The 13,281-nt window shown below is 32.4% G+C and overlaps 1 protein-coding gene across 6 annotated transcripts in view; it reads right to left on the bottom strand.

Annotated features, from left to right (window-relative positions):
* Window positions 1–1,225: 1,225 nt before the first annotated feature.
* Window positions 1,226–13,281, bottom strand: part of LOC119604721 (AF4/FMR2 family member lilli) — a 28,806-nt gene continuing 16,750 nt past the window's right edge. For 2 of the 6 annotated variants that reach the window (XM_037957518.1, XM_037957519.1), the window contains exons 3-11: window positions 8,972–9,719; window positions 6,220–8,907; window positions 4,617–6,152; window positions 3,968–4,551; window positions 3,596–3,790; window positions 3,052–3,132; window positions 2,715–2,880; window positions 2,481–2,631; window positions 1,264–1,887 (exon numbers count right to left, since the gene is read on the bottom strand). In XM_037957518.1, the coding sequence (XP_037813446.1) occupies window positions 1,766–1,887; window positions 2,481–2,631; window positions 2,715–2,880; window positions 3,052–3,132; window positions 3,596–3,790; window positions 3,968–4,551; window positions 4,617–6,152; window positions 6,220–8,907; window positions 8,972–9,719 (6,271 nt within the window). In that variant the 3' untranslated portion in view covers window positions 1,264–1,765. Of the gene's footprint in view, window positions 1,888–2,480; window positions 2,632–2,714; window positions 2,881–3,051; window positions 3,133–3,595; window positions 3,791–3,967; window positions 4,552–4,616; window positions 6,153–6,219; window positions 8,908–8,971; window positions 9,720–10,462; window positions 11,153–13,281 lie in introns of all 6 variants that reach the window. The other 4 variants (XM_037957522.1, XM_037957523.1, XM_037957520.1 and 1 more) reach the window with 4 other exon arrangements.

Below are 13,281 nucleotides of genomic sequence, written 5' to 3' on the forward strand. Positions count from 1 at the left end.
TTTTAATTGGAAACTAAACAAAATTACAATATATTTGAATAGAAATAATAATGTGATAGTTTGCCATTTACAACAAATTGCAACCATCCTTTCAATTTTCAAAAAGTTTAAAATTCGGTTCATGTCTATAAAAAAACGAAATAAGGGAAATAAAACTCAAGATGTAAATTTTTTAAACATTTTTTAATGATTTTTTTGTAATAATTATTTTGTGTGATTCTTTTAATAGGTTTTTAGTTAAAATAATAAACTAAAAAGAACGTAACCATTTAGCAATTAATAACTAAGAAATGTTTTACAGGGAAAAAAGGAAAAATCATAACTATTAATTAATAAAACAGAAATAATAATAAAACAATTTTCGATATTATTTAATAATAAAAAATTCTCAAGTAAATTTAATAATAGGCTATGATAGATTAACATGCTTAAAAACAATTAGAAACGGTTAAATCGATTTAAACTTAAGCTACAAATGTTTTAAATAATTAAATACCTGGCCTTAACTGAAGATGTTACGAGTAGAAGTGAAAAACTACAACTTTGAATGAATATGTACTTAATATATACGAAGTAATTAAATACATTTCAAACTAGCAAAATATGTAATCGCTGATTGCTTGTTTGTTAATTGTCTTTGAATTAAATAAACTTATGTATTAAAAAACTGTTCTATCGCATACACAAATATATGTATATCAAAAAAATAGTTTTTAATAAATATTTTAGGAAGAGTGTTTAAGGAAGAAAGTTGAAGATTATGTTACTTGTTTTGCTCTCTTTTGTAATAATAAGAGTTGAAAGCCAATGGAAATTCGAATATAATTAGAATTTATAAAATCATTTGGTGTTGCTTTTGTTGTTTTATATAACAATTTCTAGTATAGATTGCCATATGAAAAATTATACATTAAAAGAATAAAGTGATAAATAATAATTATTTTAAATTTATAATAATTTATGCGTTAATGATATAAATTTTACAAGTAATAATTATACATTCTATATTGACTTAATTTCAATACAAACTTAAGAAAAACTTATTAACAAAGGAATTTTCTAAAAGCTTTCTTTTTCAAGATTTAACTAAATTTTTAAAAATTAACTAAATTCAAAGAAAACCCCCTTTAAAGTATTTAATTTAATAATTAAAAAGAAAATAACAATTCATAAAAAAAACTTAAAAATTAAAATAAAATATATTTATATATGTATATCGTATGTATATTTAACATAGTTTTTTGAGCATATATTTTCTTAAAAAAGCAGAGTTTTTTAAATGGTTCTGTTAATTAAAATAATTATGACTTTATAAATAAAATTTAATGTTTCTTTTTTTTATTTTAAAATAAAATTTTTAACATGTCATTCTTTAAAAATCTAAAGTTCAATTATATTCAGCATAATCAAATTTTCTTAATAAAATGTAATAACACTTTAATGTTATTGAAGATAAGTTCCTTGCTGTGTTTATTTATTTAATTATAAATTTATGTATATGTAACAATAATAATGACTTATCTAGGAAATTGATTTTTCTTTTTTTGTTTAGCATTAACAAAAAGCACTGAATTATATTTTAGATACCCTAAGAAAAGTTGAAAATCGTTTATTTACTTATTGATTTGATTATTAAATAATATTATAAAAACTCAATAAGTTAAGAAGTGATGTTAACTAGTGTTTGTTTGTGTATATAAAAAAAGTAATTTTTTGTTAAAACTTTGTAAGACAACATGCAAGAAATATTTGCAAACGTTTTTTATTATTGTATAAGCATTTCATCTTTCAGTTTTTTTAAACCAGCCTGGACATAGCGAAAGACTTCATAAACATTGCTGTGCAACGTCAAAGGACCATTTTCATGGTCCAATGCAATAAAGAAATCTGAAATAGAAAAACAAAACATAAATAAATGTCTCTAATTAATGTGTAAGTAAACAGGTTAGTATGTTAAATAAATAATATTAATTTTAAAAGTTTATGTATAAAATATTTGTCCAATTCTAGGCAAAGAGTCCTCTAAATATCTAGGAATTGAAAATACCTTGAAATATGATTAACTTATTTTATTTATATAAAATTTTATCAAAACTTTACTGCTTAACAGATTTTTAATTATAATTTTTAACCCTTTCTGTGGTTTTTGTCGAATTTTGAAAGGTCTTCCATCATTTTAAAGTAAAGTGTAAGAAAATTAAAAAAATATGATTTTTTCCGGATTTAAATAATGTTTTAAAAAACACCTCGCTAAAAAAGTATTTAACTTTATATTAAAAATAAATTAAATATTATATTTAAAATTAAATACCCCAGAATTGCTCGTGACATGGGCATATATATGTTTTTGTTGTTTGTTTATATTACTTTTATATACATCAATTTTTAAAAGACATTGTGGTGGCATATAACTCCAAATCGTGATAGGACATAACTAATATAAATTTGGACAATAAACTCTAAGAAGTCATTTGACTTACCGGTGTGATTCCCTTGTCTAACTAAACGATCGGCTTGATCCCATAATTCATGACTACTAGATAAATAAGTAAAATATTGGTTTTGCTGACATAAAGCTGAGTGTATATCTTGAGGCACTATTTTACCGGGTGGAGTATTGGAACCAGAACCCTAAAGTTGAAATAAAATAAATACAACACGTTATAATTAAATATTTATTAATTGTTCTTAAATAAATATGAAATTAAACTCACCTGTGAACCTACCGAATTAGAAGGTGAAATTGATGAAGGCGTATTGCCATTAATAATATCGCCTTTACCCGATTTGAAGAAATCCGAACAAATATTGTTGATTTGACGGCAAAAATTTCTTTTAAGTTTAAACAACTTTAAAGAGATCAAAGACTGGCAACGTAGACTATATAAAGTAAATTTAAATAATAGAAGTTAATTATTAAAAAATATGAATATTAATCAAAATGGCAAAAAATTACAAATAACGTCGATATTCGCGTCATGTGTCCAAATTGTAAACAAAAACAGTAACGTAAATAGCAGTAATAAGTAATTATAATAAATTTTATCTTACCTTAATATAGCAACTTTATTATGAGTATCATGTTGATTCGCTGAAGAAACTTGTAAATGTCTAAATTTAGAAGATATGAATCTGAAATTTAAATTAAGGAAAACATAAAATAAGACTTTGAAACTGAACATACAAAATAAACTAGTTTAGTCCTTAGTGCTTGATCTTAGTATCCGAAACATGATATAAGCCAAAAGAGTTAGAAACTCGATTTATTTTTCATAAAATGTTTGTTGATCTTAAAACCTTATAGCAGGTGAAAAAGTTTGTAAGTTTCAGAATCTAACTTATTTTTGAAAAACGACAAAAATATTTTAAATTTTCTTCAGTTTATTAACGTATAATAGCGTGTAGTGCAGTGTTACGTACTACAATTTATTGGGGTTGAAATCTCACATAACATTATACATACATATATGTACATATACATACATAAATTTAACTTATGGATAAATACTTATAATCCCGAATATCACTTTTTAAAGGTAAAATCTTGTTTTTTTATGTTGTTAATTATTAATATAAATATTTGCACATTACTCACTTAATTAATGACAAGGTATCCTTGTACATAGTCCAAGCTGCATCTTCAGAACGACTATGTTGTTCCATTGCAGCGCCAGACAGAAGAAAGTAAACCACAGCCTCTAAGTATAAAGTCACTTGGTTGAAAGTGTTCTGCTCACGATCTGCCGCATGCTTGCGATGAACAGCCTCTTGCAAAAACTTACCGTCCTTGCTGCAAATGGAAAATAATTCAAAACAATTCTCATTAATATTCATGGAGAGAAAATCGTTTAACACACAAGAAATTTTTTCTGTTAACTGTTTAATGTTAACTTTGTAAATGTTGAAATGAAATTAAAGGATTAAAAAAAGAAAAATGTGTTAAATTAACATAAAACAGTTGGTTTACATTTGCAATAAATTTTGAAATTTGGCCGTAACGGAGGAGTTGGTAGTGTTGTTGTTGTTGGAGGAGTAGGTAGAGGAGTTCGAATAATCAATAAATGATTCCGCAACAAACCTGAATTCATCACTCAAAGCATCATCATCTCGTTCAAAGTAGGAACGATAGATAACTTGAGGTTGGGTGGTTGATGCTGCTGCTGACACTGCTTCTGTTGGTGGTACAGATGAATTTGAGACTCCTGCTATTGCGGCGGGCGACGACGATGAGGAAGCTACTGAAGGCATAGATGTAGCAGGTGCTGAAACTTGAACATTCTTTAAGCATGCAGCTGCGGGTTGAGGAGGTTGTGTAACAGTTGGTATCAGTCCTACATTGGCTGGTGGTGGCATATTGGTTGAGGCGATTGTGGTTGAATGGTTGTTTGTAGTTTGTAAATGCGCAGGACTGGCAGTGTTTGAGACATTGTTTGTTGTTTTGTTGCTATTATTGTTATTAAGACTATTTGATTTATCCGTGCTTTGCTGTTGTTGAAATTTATTCTCCATTAATAACCGATCGTGATTTGTATGGGAAAATTGTTGATCCTTCTGAAAAAACAAAACACAATTTAAAAAATCTATAAATGAATAGTGAGAAATATAGTTTCCATTACCTGTGTCTGCTGTTGTCCGTTTGTATTTGTTAAACAATCTTCTGTTACAGTGGGTTCCTTTCCGGATTTTAAAGAATCGTTCGCGATTTCCTTTTCTTTAACAATATCACTACCACTGACAACCATTTTCTCTTTTTCGGTTAACGCAATTGCATTTAAATCTTTTTCCTTTTTCCGTTTTTTCTCTTTATAAGGACTGGAACTTGAGCTGGTGCTGCGTTTACGCCTTGGTTTCGGTTCCATGGGTAAGTCATTAGGTGAGCACAGTGATGATTTTTCCGACAAATCACTGGGTTTATAGTCTTGTTTGAGTATTAAAAGTTCTTGCTTTATGAGTGATGGATCTGTAGAAGAATCACTTTTAAATTTAGTTTCATTGCAGGAATATTCTGAATCAGGTTCATGTTTTATTATTTGTTCATGTTTAACACCGGTCAACAGTTTCACTCCACCCAATGTAGGATTAGGGGAATTATAACCTCTAATCATTGCTGCAGCAGAATTGTATCCATTGGGAGGTAGCAAATGTTCCTTCGGCGTCGAACCGCCACCACATATGCTGCCATCTGTCGAACGACTACTCATGCGACCGGAATTACAGTTTTCTTTGGCCAAGTCGTGGAGATTTTCCCTTGAGTGAGAAAGTTCTCTTTCGGAGGCCGATGAGATAGTGGAGGCAATTTGTATAGGGGTCCGATTGCCCGTACTTCTAGGAGTCGCACTGCCACTGCCACCACCACTAATATTACCACTTGATGCGGATTTTAAACGCATTTGGTTGTTGCAAGACTGCAGGTCAGCATTGAGTATTGTTTCATGATCATATATTGGAGTGCGTCCAGCGCTTGGTGTCAAATGATTTTGCTGATGGCCAGGAGCATGACCATACAAACGATATGCATTTGTTTGCCACTCCTCGGGTACATTCAACAATCTAGAGAGATCAATTTTACATATTAAGGAAGTTGGTGGCGGAGGTTGTAAAAGAGCTAAGTGTTGTTGATGAAGATGAGAAGGCGTCGTAGATGATGGTGAGGGAGAAGGGTTTGGATGATGCAATGTAGCTGCAACAGCAGGCGTTGGAGTTGGTGTCCTTGTGGTTGGTGGCGTGCGAGTAGGCGTTCTGGTTGGTGTCTTTATACGTTGTTGTAACTTTCTTTCGGCACTCGTCGTACTACGATCAGGTGTGCGATGTGATGCCATTGCACCAGCTGCTAAAACCTGAGAAGCGAGAGGTGTCATGTTTAAAGAACGTGGTGATCTCATATGACCACCAGGTGTTAAACGTGGAGATTGTGCTGTTGGAGTATTTTGTAGGGAATTGTGTACTGCGGACAGATTTTCTTGAGACAGTCTTAATGCTGGAGATATATGCTTCTGTTGTTGGTGCATTTGCTGTTGTTGTTGGTCTTCTGACTGATCCACTATAAGAACTTGGCCCTGTTTTTTAGCACCTCCTTCATTTGACGATTTGAATATACGGGTCAGCGTACTTATTTTATTTTTATCACTTTTTGGTTTATCACGTTTAAGTTTCTAAAAATACAAAATTAAAATTAATCGAAATTTCTTGAATATCGTACAACGTCACTGAAAATTTTACCTTTTCCTTTCGAGGCTCGCCTGAATCTGAATCAGAACGTTCCTCACCACTCGATTCCGAAAAAAAGGCACTTGCCACTTTATGCGGTGATTGATGATTCGCAGAACGTTGGGAAGAACTGCCTGCACCAATAGAGGTAGCAGGTTGTTGTGAAGACCCTCCAGTTAAAGTTGATGCATTGGGAAGGTGACTGAAATCTTCTGCTGACGATTCAGATGATGACGATGATGATGAGGAGGACATTGACATATCATGCGGCTTTGTGGATGCTGTTAAGGGGGCTGATAAATCTTCAAGCGATGATTTTCGCGTATTCAATTTTTTTACTATTCGCTTTGGTGGTGCGGATTTATGCTCCCCAGATCCAGAAGTTTTGGATTTTGCACTGCCATTTGGTTTTGTTCCTTCGTCTTCCGATGAGGAAGTGTTAGTTATTATAGGTTGTTTGTTGGTTGTTTCTTCTACATCTGAATCCGAAATAGACGAAGATGATTTTGACATAGAACATGTTGATGACTCACTTGAAGAGGATGAATCGTCGCTAGTGGCGTTTGCAGTATGTACTTGTTCCTTAACAGAAACCGGCGTTGTTACTTGTGTTGTTTGTATTAGTTCTATTGGAGCTTGTACAATTGCTTGTTTAGTAGGGGTGGTAGAATTAAGGTCTTGAGCAGAAGAATTTGATGAGTTAAGTCTTGAAGCTCGTCTTCGAGCGGTTGCTGTGGCTGTAGTAGAGGCGGGTTTCTTATTGATATCTTTTTTGGCGGTTAACGTTGGTCCTTTAGCAGAAGCCGAGGCTGACGATGCTGAACTTATGTTTCCACTTTGGTTGGGTGTAGTTTTACGTGGTCTTCCTCGACCTTTTTTGGGACCAGCCACAACTCCACTTGTAATTCCACTAGTTGTGCCACTAGCTGCCGGACTAACTAAACGTTTTGTTACGTCATCTTGCTCCTCGTCACTGGTATCCGTCGCTACCGTGGCACTAGTTTGCTGTTTCAGTTTTTTTCTGGGTTTTTTAGCTCTGGATTGCGGAGGAGGTGGTCGACTTAAATGTGCAGTCGGAGATGAATTAATAGGATCTAACCGTATCATAGTAACTGAATTTAACATTTGAGTCTTTTGCACCATAGGTGGGGAGCGAGGCAAAGCTGTTATTGCTGCTGGGACACCAGGAATTTGTAGTGTACCCGTGGGTCCCCTTACTGGCAATCTTTCGTCATCACTTGTATTAGTATCAGAGGAGAGATTTGATAAACCTTCAATGACATCGCGGCTATAGGAAGTAATAGTAGTATGTCCTCCAGCTATGGACATTGATTCGTGTTTTATGTGTGAAGAAGGTATTGATACAAATTCCGAGGCATTTAAAATGGGCACCTGCTGTTGGTTAACTCCCATACTCCCATGAGGCGTGGAAATTTCTTTCTTAATATCGCTCAACATAGGAGAAAGTGGGGTGACTGAGAGACCAGCTGGTGCTTTCCGCGATGGAAATGCCGGATGGGGGAATGTTTCACCTTTATTAGTACCTCTATTTCTTCTATGTAAGTTTTCGTCTTCCATCTCATTACCATCATCTTCATCATCATCTACATCTTCTAACATGGATTCATTTTTAATATTTGCCACATGCTGGGGAGGTTCAGGTATAATTTGAGCTCCTCCCCGAAGTGTAATGGGCATATTGAGATTGGCAACATTCATAGAATTCACGGAGTTTACAATCGAAGTGGTGGATGGAGATACGACATCTTGTGTTGGTGTCTGATGTAAAGGCGCCTTATTGAAATATCTGCTTAGCTGCCATTTGGTAGTATTCGAAGGCGATGGTGTCTTATTGGAGGACGACGATGAAGAACCTCCCGAAGGAGGTGCAGAAGAGCCCAAACCAGAGCTGCAACTACTAGCGCTACCGGGTATTGTACCAGCTGATCCTGATCCTAATTTCTTTTTGGTTGGTAATACCACAGTCATTTGTTGTTGCTGGCTAATGAGCTGGTGAGGGGCGGGTATTGTAGCTGGTTGCTGAGGTTCACTTCTTGAGGAATCACTTCCGGATTCGCTTGAATCTGATGGAGAACTGTCACTCGAATTCACTGTGGAACGATTTTGTTTTTTGCGATCATCGTCCGAGTCAGAAAGTTCCAAATCATTTTCCAGAGTTGAATTCTGCTTTTCTATTGGTGGCGGAGTTGGCTTTTCCGTTTTTAAGGGTTTTATCATTGACTCTTTCGATGGCCGAGATAAGATAGGAGAATGTGGCACTGTAGGTGATGTTATGGTAGCATTGCTTATTAACGATGAAGACTGCCCAGAAGAGGAAGAGGTAGATGATGTAAGATGACCGACTGGAGCGGTTGTGTTGGTGGCAGGAGCTATATAAGTGGAAGATGATGAGGTGGGGGCGGAGGAGGGGACTGATTTTGAAGAAGGCATCTGTGTTGTTGATGTAGCTGATAAAGGAGGCACAAATCTAGGTGCTGGCATTTGCTTACGAGGCGGAGAATCCAAAGGTTCCACTATACTTGTTTTAGCTAAAATATCAAAGGAATACTTGTGTTTATTCTTCTCACTGAGATTGTAATTCTCCATTAAAGTATTGTGCGGTGTTGCATCAATGCCAGTTAACATCTTTGGAGGACAAAATGTATTGGTAACATGATTAATTATTTCTTTGATGTCGTTCTAAAAAAGACAATACAAATTTTATAATTGTGCTGAAGAAAAAAACTATTGAATTGGAACTTACCTCTGGTGGTAATGGTTTTTGGCGTTGTTTTGGTATTGATGGTTGTGAAAAGCGACCATTGTGTGTCGCCGATGACGAGTTTGACGATGCTGTAGGTGGTCCTAGGTATGATTTCTCAACGGAAGAGGCTGACGACGATGATTGGCGCCCATTTGGCATGTGTGTAGTGGCAGGTGGTAGTAATGAACCGGACGGTGGTCCCTTAGGTGGTGCCATTCCACTACTCAAACGATTTACTGGTTGTCCTGGATATCCCCCTCGGCCATTATAAGGAGGTTTATTATCAGCCTGTTTAACATAAGGCGTTTGTCGTAATTGTTGCTGTTGCTGCTGATAGTGATGTGGTGGCTGCTGTGATTGTTGCTGTGTTTGTGGTGGCGGAGGTGGAAGCAAACGCTGCGATGATGACGATGAGGAGGAACCTGTTGACGATGCAGACGTCGCCACACCAGAACTTACATTTGGTAGCGGAGAACTTGTTGGCACTATACCCGGTAAAACAGCATTAGCTGGCATATGCCTATGACCCGAATTCGATATTCCCACCGTGTAAAGATTAATAAAATCCCTGGCTTTCGAATAGTCTCCCAATTTCGCCGAAATCTTATCATCATCTTCGGACGGATTTACACGTCGAGGTTCTGAAAAAAGTGCTACCTCCCGATTTGATGATGATGTTTGAACTTGTTGCCTTTCGGACTTTTCACGTTCCCTTCTTTGTTTCCTCTCATATTCATAGTCATCCATTCTAAACAAATATAAAATACAGAAAAATTGTTGCTGTTATAAATACAAAACATAACATCAATTACATATAAATATAAAAGCCCCACTTTGGAATGAGGTCCAAATGGACATTAGTCATATACAAACGCAACATTTCAACACTTTCAACATATACATTTTTTTAAGGACTTCACATAATAAACGGACAAAATTATAATTTCATATACAAATACAAACATTTAAAAAGAATTTATTGCAATTAAAAATAACATTCCCCGCTCATAATACATGAAAATACATTGGTGTACCCTCTTACACCAGTTATGACTATTTTTTAAAAAAGGACTTTGTAGGAGGCTATGGTGAAATATGAACCAACGTACAAAAAATTTGAATGAATTCATGGATTTACGTTCATATAAATCTGAATTATGCCTACTTTTATAGCAATACATACATACATATATTTATCATATCATTACGAAATCCGCCGTTTTAATTTTTACTTTTACAAAACTTAACTGAGTCCATATTTAATACAATTATGAGCTAAAAGCCCAAATCGGAGGGCTTCAATGGGCCGCTTAAGGTAGATGTATTTAGATTTTATTTATGTTAATTATATCATTGTGTTTTAAATTTTACTAATATTTGCATATTATAGACGGAATTTAAATGTATACAAAGCAACAACATAGAACACAAAAACAAAACATATAAAGACATAGACGAAAATTAGTAAAGGAGAAAAAATATAATACATACTTTATCTTGTAGTTGGTCTAGGCAAAGTCGCGGTTGTTATTTTAGAAGTTATTGTTTTTAGTACAAAACAATTGTCAAACATATAAGCTGATGAAAATCGCAAATAGTTATTTGAGTCAGAAAAAATTAAAAGGAAAAGCAATATTTTGTTGCATATTCTTTTGTAAAGAAAAATATTTACATGCGATTTTTACTGATCACTTTTTTAACTTTATCATTTTCTTCGTTGTAGATTGATAAAGCTTTAATCATTTATTAATTTTGTAATAATTGGAACATTTATAAGTGAATTTCATTTCCAGATTTTGAAATTGTATTTTGTAGTTTATTTTCATAGTTTTTATGGGGTGAAATTAACTATCATATGTTTTTTTTTGTTTTAAATATTAGTTTAGTTTATTCATTCTTATACAGAATCCTAGCCAAAGGCCATAATCGGATCCAATAACACTACTTAATTAGACAACATTCAAAGAATTCAAAGAATTGTTGTATTAAAAAAGTGTTTTTTATTCACTAAATGATTTTAATTATTATTAAACAATTTTTTATTTTATTTGTAGTTTTTCCTCAGTTATTTTTTTGCAAATATTTTCGTTTTTTATGATTAATGAAGCATCATATTGAAATCGTGTGAAAATAAGAAAGTCTTTTTGTTTTGTTTGTTTATAACAAATATTGCTGTTAAACCTGAAAGGAGGCAAAAAGAAAAGTAGAAAAATAAATAAATAGAATAATAAAAAAATTTACTAAAATGTATAATTCATAAGAAATCTTCAAGAATTTGTTCTTGAAATAATTTGCTGAAGGAGAGATTATGGGTTATGAAGTAAACTATTATAATACCTTGGTTTGGGTTAAATATACATATGTATGTACAAGAACTTAAGATCACGCACATTATTTCTTGACATGAATTTATTGCAATTTTTGCGTCTTTATATATGGGCAATTTCATGTCAAGTGATCCAATCTAAAAATCAATTTGGATAAATTTACACCATATGTAGTACTAATAATGTATGTAGTAGGCCAGACACAAATTTTAAGCACTATCGGTGAAGAACTGCCGGAGTTATAGGGGGTAAATGCTGGACATTTTGGTAATACAGGGTATTTTGAAATGAGTGTAACTTTTTACCTATTGGTTAATACAAAAATTCGTATTTCTGGGAAGTTATTAGAGTTAGAATTTTCAAGTGAACGAAAAACTTTGAACATTTCGAGAAAGTGGATAAATTTGCTAAAATAAAAGTGCCTAAATGTTATGTTGTACCGTATTTCTTTACCGAATTGTCCTAAATAGTTACAATTATATTACTATTCTACAAGTTTAGCTTAATTTACTTGTGTAATGTGTTTCCTATTTTGTATTTTGATGAATCTATCTAATATGTATACTAAATATAGAGTAGTAAATATGTTTTACAATTATTCTATTAACACAAGTATATAAACAAGAATAAAATTCAATGAAATATTTAAATGATACTATGAACTGTATCATCGTATGGATGTACATTAGTGGTGTCCACAATAAATAGATTTGCTTCAGATGAATTATATTAACTGTTGTCTAAAACTTACTGAAGTTTATTTTAGTCCAATCGAAGAAAGAGAATTTATGCTGAATATCTATTGCGCTGTAAAATTTGTTAAATAATGGTACTTCGAAGAAAATAAAACCCATCCAAAGAAAATATAAATATAAAAATAAATAAAAAAAAAAAATGAGAGTATAACAAAATATTGAGGTAAGATCTTACCTAAAATGATATATGAAATGAAAAAAGTAGTTAATTAAATTTTAGTGTTTATGAAGAAAACTATTTATCTATTAAATAATTGAAAATTAATCATATCCATAAAATCTGTTTGTTCATATTAATTATACGCTTTTAGATATTTCAATATTATAACAAATGTTTCAAAAATATTTTCTTTATTAAAAAGTCCGTTTTTCAATAATAACTGGAGTAGGGTAGCATACGGTCGACCATGTCAAAACCTATATTTCATACTTGTTTTGATATAAATTTGTTTAATTTAAATAGAGCTTATCAAAAATGGCTTTGAAAATTGTGTATCTGTTTTTGTTTGCATTCCTGTTTTATTCATTGCGTTTTGTATTTTGTTATTACACTTTGTTTTTGTTTTACTTATTTATTTATTCATCCATCTACTGGAATGCGAATGGTACCTTCGACACACTTATTTACGTGTATCACAAAGCACAATTTTGTATCTATTGCTTATTTTCTATATCATCGCAAATAGCGAGTTGAAACTTGGAGCTGATGGAAAGAGTTTTGTTAGTCATTCATTAATTTTTTATCATTTCAACACACATGTATTATTTACTTTGTTTTGTTTTTATATGTTTGTTTTTAATGCCTTATTTATTAAATATATTGTTGATATTTTTAAGCAAAAAGCTCTTTTTCTGTTAGTTAACCTGTTAGCATTTCAAGAAAAAATAAACTAAGTAGACAATAAGTCAGTAATCCATATAGTGCACCTTTACCCACCTCTATTATCAATCAGTTTAAATAACGTTTTCATAAACTTTTTTATTTCTATAGTCACAACAAAATATGAAATATGTAAAACAAAAGTAAAAAAGCAATAACAAAACACTTTAGAGTTTAGGGTTAGAGTTATAAATAAATTTCGGATATATTATTAATATATTATTGTAGTGTATTCAAAATGGTTTACTGGGGCCATTTTGGAATAAAATAAGGGTATCAAACGGCTATCAATACTCTATGCGGTATGTTCGCTTTGAGAAATAATGTCATTAAGGGTAAATTGTTATT

The sequence above is a fragment of the Lucilia sericata genome, unplaced genomic scaffold (assembly GCF_015586225.1).
Source record: "Lucilia sericata isolate MDLA Ls3-8-SP2 unplaced genomic scaffold, ASM1558622v1 Contig000420F_arrow, whole genome shotgun sequence".
NCBI classification, from domain to species: Eukaryota; Metazoa; Arthropoda; class Insecta; order Diptera; family Calliphoridae; genus Lucilia; species Lucilia sericata.